We start from the raw sequence: 17,395 nt of genomic DNA on the forward strand, positions 1-17,395 counted from the left end.
AATTTCTGTCGGTAGCAGAATGGTGCCTGTGGGACTTAGGGCTCCCTGAAGGACAAGGAGAGCAGGAGCATGCAAGGATTAAAGTATAATAAAATAAAACATGCAGAGGAGATGAATTTGGGCATTGCAAAAGATGAACAAATTAAATTAAACTTGTGGTTACATGCAATGTCATAGAAGCAGCAGGAAAATGGTTGGGCATTGGGAAGGCTTTTGTTGGTTTTGTAGTTGGAGAGAGAAGGCATACAATGGGAAGTCAGATACAGTGCTGCACACAGCTCAGTGACGTGCACAGCTCGGATGTTTGTCCAGGCTGCCCAGGAAACTGCAGTGTGCAAATTAGCTCTGCATCTGTGCCCACAAATTTACAAACATGTCTGTAAGGGTAATAGTTCTGCCCTCCCTTCCCTCTCTTCCCCATGGAACTGTCAAGTTTCACATCAGCAAGAGAGACCAAATACCTTCCAAAATTCTTCTTCACCAAAGAAAGTGAGAAGTAATACAAAGCTGGCACATTGACCACTTTTCACCCAGAACAGATATTTATTTTTTACTTCATGCTCTGCAGGGAGCTGCCTGCAAGCCCACACAAGGGAGACATAAGCAGCTTAATAAGAGTGGGACATTGTGGGGAAGCCCCTGTGCCTGCCATCAGCTACTCAGTCACTACTGGGTGACATTTCAGCAATGGTGCTGGAAGGACTTTGGTGGGGGCTGAAATCAGTGAAAGTCTCACATGGCACCAAGCTTGCTATATTCTCCTCTGAACAACTGCTAGAAATCACCTTTTGATTTTCACTTTCCTCATCCTTTGCTGGTTAAAAAAAAAAAAAGGTAATCTGGTGTTATCACTTCTGCCAGCCTTGATTCCCAAGGTCAAGATGCAAGGGACACATGCATCCTCAAATCTCTTACTTCAAGCCTTGATTTTATATACACAAGTTTACATCCAGAAAGCATTGATATGTACTCAACAAAACAGATTTTGCATGTGCAGGAGCTACTGCAGTCTCAGCAGCCCTACATAAAGATGACAAGCGAGGTAGGAAGACATGCTCTCAGAAATGCAAGAGCTATGGTCACCTATGCAAATTTCCTCAAAATAAACCAGATATATTTACCATCTCAGACTTTCCGGGGTAACTCATATCAATAACATTTCCCAAAGAACAGCTAGTAGTTCTTATTAAGTCAGAAGGCCAAATGATGTGAACTGAGAGGAGGGAGAGGGAGAAAAAGGAATGACAGCATGAAAGTTGGTACTGCTGGCAGACAGGTTTGAAACCACCCAGCTTTGTTTATGGCCACAATGCCCAAAGAAATACATGTAGAAGCTGCATTCAATTTAGACTCACTGACAATTGCTGATTGAAGTAGAAAGTAATGTGCAAAATTCAGAAACACGAACGAGCACTCATTCCCATACAGCAATTTTTGGCCACAAGAAAGGATCCTTGCAAAAGTCCTTGATACAGGTAGGATTCAGCATCCTCAGCCCAGCACCTGTGATGAGATAGATGATCAGAGGCAATTCATTCCTCCTCAGTCACACCAGGAGCTGCCAAGCCCACGTCAGTCCCTACAGCAGTCTGTGAGTTTGCTGTTTGGTGGCTGCAGTATGTTCTAGAGGACACAGTGCCTCACAAACAGCTGCCCAGAATGCGCCAGGGCTTTCTGAGGACAACTCGGGATACGCTTGCTCTGCAGAGACACAGAACCTGCAGCACAGCTACCTGGGTGGTTTCCCCAGGGTTGCCATGTACTGATTTGTCATCTCAGTTACCGCACCCACAAGTGGCTGTTCTCTAGTATCCCATAGCTGACAGAGGGGACTAAGCCCTAGAAAACCAGCTCCTGCTCCAAACCACTCTAAATCTTCCTCCTGTGGCCAAGGATGACTAGCTTCTTTAGGGTAATACTATTCTTGTAAAAGCACCCCACAGCATCATTCACTTGGCACTCTGTGTCCTTGCTGAGTTCTGAGGCACTGCTCATACATCATCCAGGATGGCCTGCAGAAGGTAGATCAGATCAGAGAAGGATCAAGATTAGGGTAAATCTGGTGGTATAACCAGGTCATCCCAAATCATGCTACTTCAGCATGCTGTCCTGGCTCAGCCAAATAACCACCTGTCAGGAGGGATCTGGTTTGGAGAAGGTATTCCAGCTCAGGATTAAGAAGCATAGGTGCAAATGGCACGATTCCCCCATTCCCTGCTTTTCTCCCATGTTTTTGCATTCCTGCACTGCTTTTTCACCCCTCACTCCAGGAGAACACTTTGGAGCTAGCTTGTCCTCTAAGAAGCCAAATCATCATCTGAATGGATGTGAAAGCCAGACAGGCAGGAAGCCCAGCTGCACTCTGTATTCTTCTCTGCCTTAACCACGAGGTGCTGCTTCTCTTTAGTGTGATTCCCACCTGATAAGAGCTAATGATGCTTCCATCTGTACCCTCCCTCTGCTGGCTGCAGGGAGGTGACAAGTGAAGCCATTTTACGCCCTGCTTGGGACCTTTCCCTCCTCCTTCACTACGCAAGGAGACAAACTACAGCATCTAATTTTATGGCAGTAACAGGCCAAGCAACAGCTGAGTCCCAAAGACAGGCACGTAGAAGGGGGAACAAATTGCATGAGTCAGACTAAAAGCTTCATAAATATTGACTGGTTTTAACAGTCCCCTGAGGAACAGAGAATCTCATTTTATTACTACATCTCCCTCCCCGTTATGTACTCCCTCCTCTCAGGGAGCTGCACATTATTTTAATTCCTTTCTGCAGTGAAGCTGTGCTGTTCTGTTGGGGACTTTGCATCAGTCCACAGCAGAATAGCCGAGCGCCTTCCAGTGGTGCTTTATATAACAGGACCAGAGCAGGTTTTGTTTTCTGGCTCACTCCAGGGTAGAAATGACATAGGCAGAGGAGAATTCAGAGAACAAATATGTGAAGGACACAGAGGACAGGGTAGTTTTCAGTGCTTTGTACTTCAATTCCTACCAGGTGAAACACAGCTGGAGAGACAGAAGGACAGACAGAATTGGAACACAGAGAAGACACGCCAATGCTGTCAGGCCTACAGTGGTTGTGCAGGGAAGAACAGATGCTACAGGACAGCAGGGACTGGACTACCAAGGAGGAAAATTGTTTTGTGGTCAGAGGGAATAGGGTTCTGTGAGCCACTGCTTGGGATGGGGAGCAAAGTGACTCCTGCCTTTCTGAAACTGTGTACAAAACTCACCTCACCCCTGCTGAGAGAGCAGCTCTCCCTCCTCATGCTGAAAGGCTCCTAGCTCCTCCCTGCTTTTCATGGTCTCTTTAGCATCCTGCCTGCTTTCCTCTCTACAGTTTGTCCCCTCCTCTTTCCCATGCCTGTCATAGCCTTAGAAACACTCTAAGCAAGGAAGCAGTCAGACAAGTCTCCTCCTACATATGGGGCAGGATAAAAAAAAAAATCCCATCTCCACCAGCTGATAGCACGTGGTTTCAGCCAAGTCCCCTTCTTGGTGCACAGACTGCAGGACAGTTAATACACCCTTCCTCCCAACCTTAAGTAAGGGCTCTTTTCTCCTGGGTCCTGCCACAGCAGGCTGGTTGCCTTGCGACCAAGCAAACAAAGCTTAAGCAGAGACAGAAAGACCACAGCAAATGAATGCTGCTGAGGCTTACCTGAAATACACAGTGCACGTGAAGTTTTCATATGCTCTCAAGAAGTGCTGGAAAAGACAAGAAATCGTCCCCCTGTTCAAATGCCAAATGTGCAGCACACAAAGTGTCCTGGAAACATGCCACTCCAAGCAAGGTTCAAGTTCTCCTGCTTTCAGTAGCTCTACGCTGCCTCCTGCATCTTGCAAGCAGCCCAAGAAACCTGCTCAAACCTCCTATTGTCTGACAATTACTCTGAAATAAGACATATTACTGCTTTGGGGTTAAACTAGGCTATTTGGAGACTCCATCTGTTCCAGAGAGACCAATTAAAGTTAGCAACAAAGCTGAAAGTGACTTTACAGAAATTGGAATTTCATACAGAATACCTGAAGGCTGCTCCAAGTCAGGCTGACCTGCATAGCAGAGAAAAGAATGTGCACAGCAGAAGGCTCAGTGTATTGAGGAAAACAGTGGGTGAGGAAGCATTCAGATCAACCAAGAGCCTGGATCACTAAGGAAGACTGTGGGGGTGAGGAAGGTTCAAGGTCAAGCTAGAATTCAATCCACCAGTCAGAATCAGACCCAGTGATGACAACGAGGTTCAAACACAACCCAGTGAGCAACAAACACATCCATACTGACAGAACAGGTCTGAGGTTAAGCTAGAAATTCAGCTTCTAGTTCAACAACCAGATCAATAGAAGCCATGGCCAAGGATATAACTAACCAGCATTTCTCACCCAGGAAAACAGAGTTCCTCAGCCTGTGGGAAGAAAGGGCAGGTGAAGGCCACAGCTTGTGCTAATCAAGCCCACTAAAGTCTATTAATGCCTCATCTCTAGCATACAGAGCTGGTACAGCTGAGCTTATCAGCATCCAATCTGCTTGGGCAAGGTCTTTCCATCTCTATCCTCTGGGCTGGTTGCTTTGGTCAGTTTTCCAAATTGGGTGTATTAAATTACCTGACAATTGCATAGCTTTCTGTAAAGAGAAGCTTCTATATGAAGAGATTCAGGTAAATGGAAGTTAGGGACAGAGCTCCCATCTTTGGGCTGTTGAAGTGTTTCAGCTGTAGACACATGCTCAGTGGATGTAGTAGATGTTACTGCTGAGTGAAGTAATTGAGAGAATATGGAGGCTGTGTTGTTTTTCTACTGGGAATAAAATATATAAGAACAATTACATGGAATAATACTTTCAGTACTCAGACAAATGGGCTAAAAGCAAAGATATTAACTAGGTGAGAGTGTTAATTAAACCTAATGCCTCAAGTCAATACTCCCACAACTGCAACAAATGCAAAACATCACTAGTGTCTGGCAGTGGCTGTCAGGCATCTTTCTACCCACTCATCCACCTCTCACCCCTCTTATTGTGTAAATGGAGAATGACAGTCCACTACTTTCCCCACAGCACTCTCTTGGAAGGACTGGCACACTGCATTTGCAAGTTGCTTTGGGATCTGAACAGTTGCAATGACCCAGAACTGAATTTTCTCTACAGTGAAAGAGAAAATCCCAGAGCTCTTCCAACTCCAACTTCCTGAAAGATCCTGTCAATAAACAGTGATGTAGGAAAGTAGGAAAAAAACCAGCCAGAGATATGTGGATTCTGCAAAGGCTTAGGTGTGATGGAGAAATCCATCAGTATATCAAGGCAAAATCAATGTCACAGCCAGTCTCAACAGACTGGTAGAAATGTGGACACCATTTAGTATCAAGCAAAATGACACTTAACTTTCCTTAAGAATATGGTTTTGAGTCAGAACTACCACAGCCCACCTTGCACTCCCATGCAAGATGGACCTCACCAGGTTATGGCCTCTGCTTCTTGGGGGCTGCCCACCGCCAACCAGTTTGCCATGGATAGCTTAGGGAGAGCTGTGTCTGGAAATGTGCTCCCTGTAGGAGTTGGGCATCCTTCGGTGCAAAGAGAACTTTATGAAGAAAGAAGAGTAGTACTTGAAGATACAGTGTTGGTTCACAAGACTGAGAGGAAAAACAGGATGGTTTTACTTGTCTCTGTAGAAGAAAAAATGGGACCATTTCTTCAGTAGAAAAGCATTTTTTAATGGAAGGATCACATTCAGCTTCATAGGCAAAAAATCTAAGCTTCGACTCCCCATTTTTTAGTAAAAAATAAATATTAAAAGGAATATTAAAGGGCAAGTCATCCTATAACCATCTAAGCTGCACAAGAAGTTTAAAGGAAAGTTAGGGATCAGAAGCCAAAAGCCCAAACAAGGAAAAGACATTATTTTTTACTTAAGATGAAGTGTAGGTACCATCAGATGAAGCTGTATTGGGTGATCTGGCATGATGTGGTGTCCAAAAAGCACAAGAGATGAGTCACTGGGAGTGCATGTACAAGTCAGAGCTTGGCCAAAGTATAGTACAAATGATTCAGTGCTGCAGATGATGATTGGCAGAAGGAGCAGAAGTGCAGAAGAAAGGCTAGCGCTGTTACTGTGATAGCATTTTTCTTGTCAAGGTTGTAATAGAAAACTTGTAGCAGGTCCCTGCTCAATTGTGATGGACAAGCAGCAAAGAGAAGCCAAGCCAAGACATGGTGATGTCCTGAGAAAACATGGGATGTGTGCAGTGTGCCTCACGACTCTGCTCTAAACTAATAAAACATAGCTGTGTGGACAGAACTGGCATCTGGCCTTCCGCTTCTTTTCCCCAGAAAAAAGAAGACAGTTGCCCATCCTTGATGTATTCCATGTCTGCTGCCAAATTTGCACTCCCCCACTCAGACACAATCCCAAAATAGGATGTGATGCCTTTCCCGTTGACAAAGCCATAAGTTACTGTGAGCGAGACACACTCAATATCTTCCAATCACTTAAATGGAAAGAGCTCTCCCCCTCTGTTTCCCAGCATTTCAGCACTCATTATACCTCACATTAATTAATATAGGCAGTAAAAAGTGTGATGATAAATTACAAAAACCCATTAACCTGATTCTGTCCAAACTGGTGACATATGGCAACTTGTATGTTAGACAGATCTTCCCTGCTAATGTGGAAGTCCTCATGCCTGAACTCCATTAAAGCTACAGCCATGAAAGAATATTCTTAATGTATGTACGTATGGATGTACATACGGAATGTATATCAATGTGCATGGACAGGGCATGCCTGTGGGAACATCAAAATTCATTAGATCAATCTGATATGAGATATATTGAACAGGTTCCATCTGACGTCTGTTACTGGGTTGTTCTGTCCACTCCCAAAGGAGTGAATCATATTGACAGGTTGAATTATATCTCAAGAGATATTTTTCTCCCCTCCTCCAAAGGCCATTTGCAATCGCGGCACATCCACTGCCTCTTAAAAGTGAGCTCATCTGGCACTGGGTTGCATTGAAGTCCTCCACCGTGCTTGAAGAAAGAATGCTTTTGGGTGGTGGGTACGTGGAGAAGATGCGGTCCATCCAGCTGTCCCTCGGAATGCTAGCCATCTTGACCATGACTGTGTATGTCCCATCTACACATGGAGTGCCTTTTTTCCTACTAGGTAAGCTGGAATACAGGCTAGATGACACAGGTAGGTCGTTATCTTTTTGCTTTGCTTTGCTGCTTGTCATGGCCATGCAACACTTGCTTATCCGTGCAAGAAAATTAAAGCAACCATGAGCTATACTAAATAATCAGTCAACATGGCTAGTACCCAGGGACTTGATCATATCAGCACATACTTCTGGTCTGCGGCTGGTCGCATATTCATATATCACACTGCTAAACAATGAAAATAGCAGATCTGGTGAAATCTGGTAGTGGTATTTTCTTCTTTCTTCCTGAGAGAAAATTTCCAAGGATATTACATTAAAATACCAGAGAGTAGCAATCCAAGTATGTACCATACGAGATGTGACAGCTCCTAAATGTCAGGAGTAGGGTGCTGCTGAACTTTTTTTAATCACAAAACTTCTGTTTATATGTTCTTCTCCCATAATTTAAATTAATCTTAGCTTGAACTTATTCCACAGGAAAATGTCAATCATTAATCTTCTTTCTTAGAGAGACTTGGCAGCAGAAAAAAAATTAAAGCGGCTAAATATAGGCTAGGAAACAACATTGCTTTTCAAATGATTTTTCCTCTTATATCACCTATTTATTTTTGTAATGACAACCAAAACATTCCTGAGGCCACCTTCTCTAAATACAGCTTCTGTTTAGTTTTTACTATAGTGTTTATATACATGTATGTTTTTTTTTCTGTATCCAATCCCTCAGATGACTAAAAGCGGCTCTTTGAAAACTGTAACTGTCTTTCAGGCTTAGGTTTATAGCACACAAACTGCAGGTCTTGCAGAGTGCATAGCCCTGCTCAGCTCCTCGGGTTTGTTTCCTGAAATCACACTCGGCTTCAGCTGCACCATTAGGTGGGGGCAAACCTAGCCACACATATACTGGAAGCATCACCTTGGGGTACATTTTCACACACTCTCAAGCATCTCAGGGACTCATCTGTCACATTGCTTTGTTTTGTCTGTATCACAATTATTTGCATTCATCTCATCACAGCTATGTAGGTCTGATGGCTGTCCGAGACCCATTGCTCCCTTCTAATCTCCTTGAAGGGGTTGAGGTGAAGTCCTGAAGATCCCAGGAGAAGAGAAAAAATGTCTTTCTGCATCATTTCTTTGCATTTTATGTGGATTTTGTGGGCATATTCTAGGGTTTGGCAAGGTCTGGGTGTGGGAGTTAGACAAAAGATTTTGGGGAATGGTCACTCAGTGATTTTATGCTCCTCCCAAAAATGAATGCACCACACAAGTTCCAGATGCCCCTTGAAATCTGTTTGGCAGAGCTAGAGGCATCCCAGAGCCTTGTCCAGTCTGCTCATCCGATCCTCGTGTCCATCAGATGCTGTTGAAGCCCTGACCTTCACAACCACTCATTTGAGGGTACAGCCACAACCACTAGAGAAAAACCACTGAGAAAGCTCCCAAAATGGGCCTCATACAGAAGCCCAAATTGCTACAGGAAAGCAGTTTGGAAAGGATTTTTCCTGGAAAACAGGGAAGGAAATTAGGCATGGCTGACAGCAACCGTTAAGAGGATTCCTTGGAGAAAAGAGGCTCGCTTTAAACTCCTCCACACTTTGCCTACAAGCAAAATGAATCGTTTAATACCACAGGCAGCCAGAGAGCCCAGCCCCAGTGCTGGGTGAGCACAGGGCTAGATGGAATGCTGCATGGCTCTTCAGCTACATGCATACAAAAGGAATATCTCCCACCTCCACCAGTCCTGGGGAGATGGATGGGATGATGGGGCAATAAGGGGAGTGCTTGCAGAAGAGGTCTTAGCCTTAATTTTTTGTCTTAATGTTGGGGGATGGAGGGTCCATCCGTTTTGGCACTAGAGACTGAGAATGGCATGTTTTATGTGCTGCAGATAACCGAGTGCTTCCTGAGAGAGAAGATACAAATCACAAGGACACACTGCTTCCTCTGCTTAATAAGAAGTTTGCATGGAGGACACCAGGAAATTTTGGTAAGCAATGGGGATGGGAGATCAAGCTTCATTCCTGTATGAATGCTTTGGAGGTAAGGAATCAACTCAGATTTTTTGCAGAGAGGAGGTCAAGATTTTTCTCTGTGTTACATGTACAGACACCAAATTTAAGCCCATCCTGTGTGTTGGGACAGGCTCCAAACTCAGGCTCTCTAAAGAGAAACTTGGGCATTCCACGACACTGCACACAGCAATTGCAAACACCAAATGGATTAACGAGGTCAGAACTTCCCACGGCCACTGCAGTGTGGGAAGGGGCTGGGCCATGGGTGGTGGTCTGAGGGCAGGAAGCTGATTTTCCCTGCAAAAACAACAGAGAATGAAGCTCAGAAAATTTTTTACCATGGAAATCCATTAATCAAAATCACTCAGTGCTCCTCCCCAGCCCCTTGTTAATGCAGTGAGGCAGTAGTTAAACAATCCAGGGACAAATAGATAAATACAAATAAATCAAGTCCTTACACTAACAAAGGCATTCTTCTTGCAAAGGGGACGCATTCAAAAAATAACATTTTTATGATTGCTTTATGGATTATTGCACTTATTACTCCTGGAGGAAAGGCTGCGTTTTATGCCAGACAATTGAATATAATGAATCTCTGAGCAGAGCACAGACAGAGGATTTACAGCAGGCAGTTTCTCAAAGCATCCTCCATAAATTAACTTCCTTCCCTCTGCTTGAGATAATCCGTTCCAAATTTCGACCGCTGCTCATTTTCTATTCATAGCAGCCATTGGCCAAGCTTACTCTTTGTGGGAAGTTGAGCCAAAATCAGCACTTGAAATTCTGAAAGAGGCAAAAATGTGTAGAATAATAATAATAAAATCAATTATAACGATAAGCTCTTAAGGGGCACATTTTACTTACGGATGCATAAAGACACATTTAAGAGGAATCTGCCTGTGGATGTTGCTGGCAAAGCAAGGGAAGGAGCTGAGCCCCCCTACCTGCCCATAGCCCCAACACTCTGGTGTGATGGGTTTACTTAAGAACTGCTGATTTTTCTGTTTTATATCTATCAGAAAATATTCAGTAGTTTTCAACTAAACTGTTTCTTTCTTGGAGGAGAAACTGAGAACGGAGGCAGTTCTTTTTTTGGCACCTTTCTCCTTAGTTTCAAATGTTAAAAAAAAGCCTGAGTCTGGCAATGTGTGCTGAAGCCTTATCTGAGGTCAGGGGAATGAGCTTCTAAATCCCCCAGGAGATGCAGACCAACACCCACTGCCCCGCCAGGAGCAGACAGCACGGACAGCCCAGGGCTGGTGTTCGGCTCTTGGGCTGAACAGAGACATTCTTGAGCAATTTCCTGTCTCTTCTGCTTATTTTAGTGCATATTTTCACAAACTGGCACTGCCAAGCAGCTGATGGCTTTGTGTTCTCCTTTCAAAACTGCTTCAGCTATCTTATTCAAAATCATTAACTGCTTTTAAGCTCAGCTTGGCCCTGGAATAGCATCCCTCACCCTTCAAGAGGAGTGAGATGGGAAACCCACAATCTCTCCTGTAGCTTTCCTATTGCTAACCCAGTTCAGCTGGAGCCTCAGATTCTGTCCACAGAACCTGACTCTCTCCCTGACATCTCATGGCATCTCACTTTGCCCATCTGTGTGCACTGGCTTTAGACAGCCTGGTGCAGCGCTCAGCCTGATGATCCATGAAGATGGTGCCTGGCATCCAGATGCTGAGCAGAGAAGGGCACAGCAGAGGCTGGGCAGGAATTAAAGGGTAAATGGGTCTTTCCTTGTCAACCTATAGACAGGAGATAAAGAATCAATAAGGCTGGAAAAGACTGCTAAGATAATCTAGTCCAACCATCAACTCATCACCACCATACATGAAGAAGCTGCATCAGATCTGAGCTTTAGGAATTACCAATGTGACTCTCTTCCTTTGCAGACTGGGAGCTGGCAAAGAAATTTGACGACTTTGAACAGGTGAGAGAAGCAAATGCACAGACACATACACGTCTACTGTTGCATAAATAATACCCTAGCTAAGTTGGAAAAAAAGAAAACAAGAAAAACCAGATGCTAAAAGAAATACCCGTGGAAGACGGAAGGAGAAGGGCAAGTCTTGGTGTCTGCCTGTGCATTGCATCAGCTTCCTCTATCCATGCTGGGCTCCAGCACTCATGGCCCCTGCATGCCTTCCCCCGACTGGCACTTCTCTGTGTTCCCTACCAGCGAGGCAGATGCAGCCCATGGCCTGAGCCTCCCCAGTTTGCTAGAAAAGAGAAGCTGCAGGTGGAGGCAAAACACTTTGGGCTTTCAAGTAGTAAGCAAGTCAGCAAAAGCTGTGGATAAGAGGACACAAGGAGGTGCTCCAAGAGCAGATCCTTCTGAAACAGTTCTGCTCCTGTGGGTGCTGCCTGCAGGGCTGCCTACAGCCTGCCTCTACCACGTTGTGTTGATGTGTTGAGTCCCGTCCTTCCTGACAGAGCAGTTGCTCACTGCTGCGTTTGTTTCTCAACAGCTGTTGAAGTTTAAGGATCAGCTCTCAGCTGAGGAAGGGTCAGAGGTGGCCGATGCCTTGGAAAGTCTCTCAGCATCCCAGCCCAAAAAACGTGGTAAGTGTTGGGTTAGAGGCCTGCCTATGGGTCTGGCTGGCAGCAATCATCCCATCCAGTTCCCTGTTCCAGCATTTCCTATCTGTAGCAGAACAGTGACAATAAGCACGCCCCCAGCACGCTCTGAATAGAGTGTATTGGCACTCAGGACCTCACCAGAGGCAGTTAGAGCAGCAGCCTGAGAATAACTATGGAGCTATTCAGAGGGCAGTTTAGTAGGAACATATCCCTACAGGGCACCCCTCACTCTCCTGCAGGGCACAAAGCTTGTGCTGGAGGCATAATGAGGCATGTGGCCTGCATGCGTCCACATCCACCAAGGTCACTGCTTCCCTGCAGAGAAAAAAGCAGCAATTGTTTGAGCTGCTGAAAAGAAGCAAAGAAAAGGATGTGGAAATCAAGCAGGAATGCAGGGAGCTAAGAGCTACTGTGTCCCCAGTCAGCCCCTCTGTTCTCTGCAGCACATCCTAGGAGCTTTGCACTCCTGCAAGGCTGCCCAAGAGCACAAGGACATGCTGCTCATGTTGGCAGCAGAGGACTCCTTCACAAAGCAGGGACAGTGTAGAACAGTAGTCACTAGTTGCAAATCTGGCCTCACCCCAAAAGAGCTCCTTCTGCCCTTACCCCACATGCTCTGTGCTCATGCAGGCTGACAATCTGCCAGACAGGCAAGGGAACATCCCCCTCCGTGCAAGGCTGGCTTATGTGCTTAGGTGATACTTAGACAATCTGTAATTTGTAAGCAACCTTGGAGACTGTCATTAATTTGGCTTATCTCATTCATGCTCCCACCAGTCTGGGAGAATCAACTGTACATAAAACTGCTTCTCCCAGCCAGGTTTAAATCAGATTCTGCCAGAAAACAGAGCAGAGAGCCTTTGTCTTGTCTATCCATTCTGGGAGGAGCCTGTGTCTCAGCCTGAGCACTGCTGATTTAGTAGAAGTTTTCTCCTACAAAAAAACAAGTTGAAATTCTTTCTCACACTTGACACCTGTACAGAGTTCAAAGAACCAGGCAGGCTGGTGATACACTTACTTTTTTCCAACACCAAAATCCACATAATTCCCTAATTTTTCTTCTTGTAAGATCCCACAGTGGTAAGTGTTGTTTGGAAGACAGCTGGAAGCAGAATGCTACAGTGATTGAGCTTTTAAAAGTAATTGTAGGGTCCAGATCAGGTGTTTCCAGGTCAGTATCCTGCTTTTCCCATCAGCCATGGGTGAGAAGCCCTGCCCACAACTCAGAGGCTGCAGAACTGATGTGTAGTACACAAGAAAGAAAAAGCTGATTCCTGACATTAGTGAAATTAAGCAAAAGGAGCAGCAAACCATTATAAATCATGACCTCTTCTTTACACTTTAAGAAGCTGAAAGGATCACCTTCTAGAAGTGTTATACGAACTCTTAACACTCCAACTCTCTCAGGATACTGGGCTTGTGAAACCAACTCCAGGAAGCTATGGGAAGTTGCAAAAAAAAGTCTCTTGGATGCTAAAACTCTTCTCTTGTATTCCTCTCCAGCCTGCTTTTGGAAATACTGCATCTGAAGGCTTGCTAGGACTTGAAGAAGAAGATGGGTCCTTCCCCAAACTGCGTGCTGGGTGTTAATGTGTTAAGAGTTTGTTCTGTTCTCTCATCTCGTTGCTAACTTAGATGCCACCCTCTGTGACTGCACCACAGCCAAGTCCAAGAGGCGCCACAATAGGTGCAGGAAGCTCCCTGCCACCTCTGCTGCTCCTTCCTTCCAGGCCTCACCTTCCAAGGTCTTCTGCTTGGAAGATGTTCCCCAACTTCACTTGCTGTACCATTCAGACTGCTGCTACCATACATTCTTGCCCTTCTCACCAGGTCTCCAAAGGCACCAAACACCAACCCAGCCCCCTGAGCTCAGCCCTCTGCCCACTTGCAGACGTTGCTCACGGTGGGGCCTGGGTTTTCTGTTGTGTCCCATGAGCTGGTCTCAGAAGCCCCAGCACCCTCTGATAGGAAAGGAAGGCAGTTTGGGTGCAATGGGAGGGCTCAGGGCTGCCTGCCTTGGCTTGCTGAGCCAGAGCTGTTGTTCCTTGTCATGTCCCACCAACATATGCAGTAGGTTTGGGGGAGGACGGGCACAGAAGTCTGGATCTTTTGGATGTCACTCCAATAAAGATTTTCTGTTGCACAGAAGCACACGCTGTTTTCTTTCTCATTCCCTCCAGTGGCCTAAAGGAGGAGTACACTTCCATGGATGTGGGCTCTGGTTACATAATGGATCATAAAGCTCCCATTAAACACCTTGTTAGAGCAAGGCAGGTTTGTTTTAATATGCCTCAGGAGCATGTCCTTTCTTTAGCCACAACATGGGCATGTGTGAGGACTGCTGTACTCATGGGACTGGCCCATCCCTACTCACTTCTACCCTCTTTATCCCAAAAAGATCTAGATGGTTTTTCCTACTGCAGAATTGACTGAATCATAAGGTTTGCAACAGACCATTAAGAACATCTGATCTGATCCAACTGTCAAACTGTCAGTTCTCTGCACCTGTCCTATAGGAAGTGATCACAATCCACCAATCACAATCACATTATCTAAGTTCACTTGCAAACCAGGATCATGTTCCCACAGGTCTAAGTTCAGAATAAATCTTGAAGCCACTGATGTTTGCTTTGAGATTTCCAGCAGTATAGATGACAGCAGAATTCAGTAGGCACTGTGAAAGCATGGACTGATTTTCACTAGAATTGAACTGACTCTCCAGCCCTATGTAGTCATGTCATTTAACTGCAGCTTGCATGCTACATATTATCCAGAACTTTACTTTTCCCAAAGTACCAATTACCACGTTACACTAAAAAAAAAAAAGCAGTGATTCAGAAGAAATTTCCCCTTTTGTGTTGCATTTGCGAACCTGAAAAAGCTAAGTGGAAACACACCTTCACATACCCTCACAACAGCAACAAATGCAGGAAAAAGTATGGCCTATTGCTAAGAGAAGGGCATGTCTTCCCTTTAAGCTCACAGTACCCAGACTGCTCGAATGTTCCCTACGTTCTGCTATGTTGGCTGCTTCTGCTGGAGTGCTGAACATCAGTGCTGAAAGCAATTCATTTGCAAGTTCAGAGAGTATGTAGGGACGTCTTCACTAGACTCACCATTAGCAAGGACACCTGTCTTTCCTTCTAAATGCAGAACAGAACTTCTCCTCAGGTGCCACCTCTACATTATGGCTGTTTGCACCTCACCCATGCTTGGGCAGTCAAACTTACTGAAGTTAATGACCCACAGGCAATAATTAAAGGATTTTCCTCAGGCATTCTACTTGAGCATGTTGAATTGTTAACAGAAAATCCTCACAGGCATCACAATGGATTTGCAAGCAGGCAATACGGGGCTGCAGTATATTCTCTTGTTGACCTCCATACTACACATGATAACTGAATCTATCTAGTATTATTTGAAAACAAATCATGGCACCCAACCCTTCAGACATCACCATACTCTAAACAGCACCTGTCAACTTATGGATGTTAAAGGAGACTGCAGTGTGTTTGGATGGGCAGATGAACAGGAAGGCCATTGCTTTCTCCCCATGCAGTGATTTGAAGCTTCCAGGTCCCAGTTTCAGGCAGCACCACCACAGAGATCTCTGTGCAGACTTGCTTTCATGTTTTCCTTCAGATGGAGAGCATTTCTGCATCCAAGTACAAGCTTTAAAAACCCTCTTTATTTAAAGCCCACACTAATACCAGCTGACTGCTGAAATACTTTAATTATCCAACAGTATCTTTGCAGATCAGATGTGTCACCATTGGATCCCTCTGATGCAAGCCTTCCAAAATATGCCCTATAATAAGTCTGCCCATGCTGCTTTTGAAAGACAACTATATGCGAGGTCAGGAGTACATGACTTACATAATCTGCCCATAGCCCATACATATGGCTGCTTGGCAATCAGATTATCTGCAGACTGTCTGGGTGAGCTCAGTGCAATAAGATAACTGTTTACTGAACTACAGGGCAGGCTCAGGATAGGTGGCTTCAGTAGACTCCAGAGGACAGGGAGCTGAGCTTGCGCTGGAGTCCATTTGTGGATTTGCTTCTAGCATAGACAGAAAATCATCATCTCAGATCAACACTCAGTCCCAAATCATTTATCTGCAAACTTAAAGGTAAAGTGAACAGTGGGACTCAGGGATATGCACTGGATTCTGCCTGCCCTTCTGAATGGGAACCTCATTGCCCACTACAGCCTGAGCAGGGACAATTGCCCAAGTTCCAATCCTTAGAACACCTTTAATCTCAAGGACTCATTCAGTTAGCTGATAGACAGCTGCCTCACAATAGATCAGGAAATTAACACTTATTTCTCTCTTGCCTTATTGCAACTCTCTGCCTAACACAGGGTAAGTATGTGGTAAGATAGAGAAGCAAACTGTATTCCTAAATAATCTTTTTTCTGTGGATCATCTTTTGCAATTCTAAGGATTATTTATACCCAGGAATAGCAATCCAAGGCATTTAGCTGATGTAGACTATAGTCTAACAAGGAGGTTTAGAAGAGATCAGTTTGGAATCTGAGCACTGAGATGTCAGCCAACAGCTCTTTTTAGCTGTATTTCATGATCTGGAAAGAAGCGAAAAGCAATGAAGCAGAATTCAAGATAACCTGTTTTACTCTGAATTGAAATAGAGAGAACAGGCACATGTTTACATGTTATCAGACTAAGAAATGCTTGAACTTTTACAGTTGCATATGCGATTATGCCCTATGCACACATCAAGAGACTAAAATAAGGCATACAATGCAGATGGCCTAGAAGTAGATGACTTCATATTTGGACACTATCCTATGTTATGCATAGGGAGGACTGAAATGCATTTGTTAGCTTACAGGAGGAAGCTGACAGTCTCACCACATGTCAGGATATGCTGTACAATGAAAACATTTCTAAATTTGGTGCAAGGAAGACTGTTAAAAGCATCAGAGCAAATCCTAAGATTTTTTTCTTTCTTCTTATTCAGATCAACTCCTAATGATATCAGTAAATGTCTTCTCCCAAACAGCAGTTCAAATACAATATGGATTTGTCCCATAGCTATTAAATCCTCCCTTCATCTAACAGAAAAACATCTTATTGAAATACATGCACAAAGCAAACTGCCTGCATTTCATGGACTGCTGTTGGCTTTTCAGAGAGTTTTATTTTAAATCCAAAAATTCGAACAGTCTTTGCTAGGAGAAGGGATTTCTGCAGGTTTAAGACATAAATGCCATACGATTAAACCATGCATTTTTTTCTGTCTCCTCCTATCAGTGGCACTGTGCTCAGTTGTGAGAGCATTCTGATCTGATGAACTGAATTAGTTACTATTTGTAAATGCAATGTTTGTAAAACACAACGTGAAGAAGGTTTTGCAGGAGGTCAGTTCCTTGAGTGTTGAATCATTAGTCAATGACAAGATGTGCTCTGATGCATCTTCCACATTTCTGTGATGTTTCCTGTATGGCATCAATCATTCAGAACAGAAGAACCTATAGGCAGAAAAGCAGTAAACATTATGCCTTCTCAAATCAGAACTGCAAGGATTAGACAAAGACAACATGAGGAGAAGAAAAAGCAAATAAATACTTCTTGAACGGGAGCAGTACTGATTTAGAGGATTCAAACTAAACTGTGTCACT

At 44.4% G+C, this 17,395-nt stretch overlaps 2 protein-coding genes across 9 annotated transcripts in view; one reads left to right on the plus strand and one right to left on the minus strand.

The window, feature by feature from the left end:
• Positions 1-6,969: 6,969 nt before the first annotated feature.
• On the plus strand, positions 6,970-13,986 carry UTS2B (urotensin 2B). Of its 2 annotated transcripts, none has more exons than XM_052686552.1 (5): positions 6,970-7,191; positions 9,045-9,143; positions 11,061-11,098; positions 11,637-11,730; positions 13,252-13,986. In XM_052686552.1, the coding sequence occupies exons 1-5, from the start codon at positions 7,038-7,040 to the stop codon at positions 13,275-13,277; spliced, it is 411 nt and encodes a 136-aa protein (XP_052542512.1). In that variant the 5' UTR covers positions 6,970-7,037; the 3' UTR covers positions 13,278-13,986. The 2 variants fall into 2 exon arrangements, with proteins under 2 accessions (XP_052542512.1, XP_052542513.1); XM_052686553.1 differs by having other exon boundaries at positions 6,970-7,161.
• Positions 13,987-16,367: 2,381 nt separating this feature from the next.
• OSTN (osteocrin) overlaps positions 16,368-17,395 on the minus strand; it is a 96,640-nt gene continuing 95,612 nt past the window's right edge. For all 7 annotated transcript variants that reach the window (XM_052686428.1, XM_052686431.1, XM_052686430.1 and 4 more), the window contains one exon: positions 16,368-17,245. In XM_052686428.1, coding sequence (XP_052542388.1) covers positions 17,223-17,245 — 23 coding nt within the window. In that variant the 3' untranslated portion in view covers positions 16,368-17,222. The remainder of the gene's footprint in view (positions 17,246-17,395) is intronic.

This window comes from Tympanuchus pallidicinctus, unplaced genomic scaffold (assembly GCF_026119805.1).
Source record: "Tympanuchus pallidicinctus isolate F22 unplaced genomic scaffold, pur_lepc_1.0 scaffold22, whole genome shotgun sequence".
Taxonomy (NCBI): domain Eukaryota; kingdom Metazoa; phylum Chordata; class Aves; order Galliformes; family Phasianidae; genus Tympanuchus; species Tympanuchus pallidicinctus.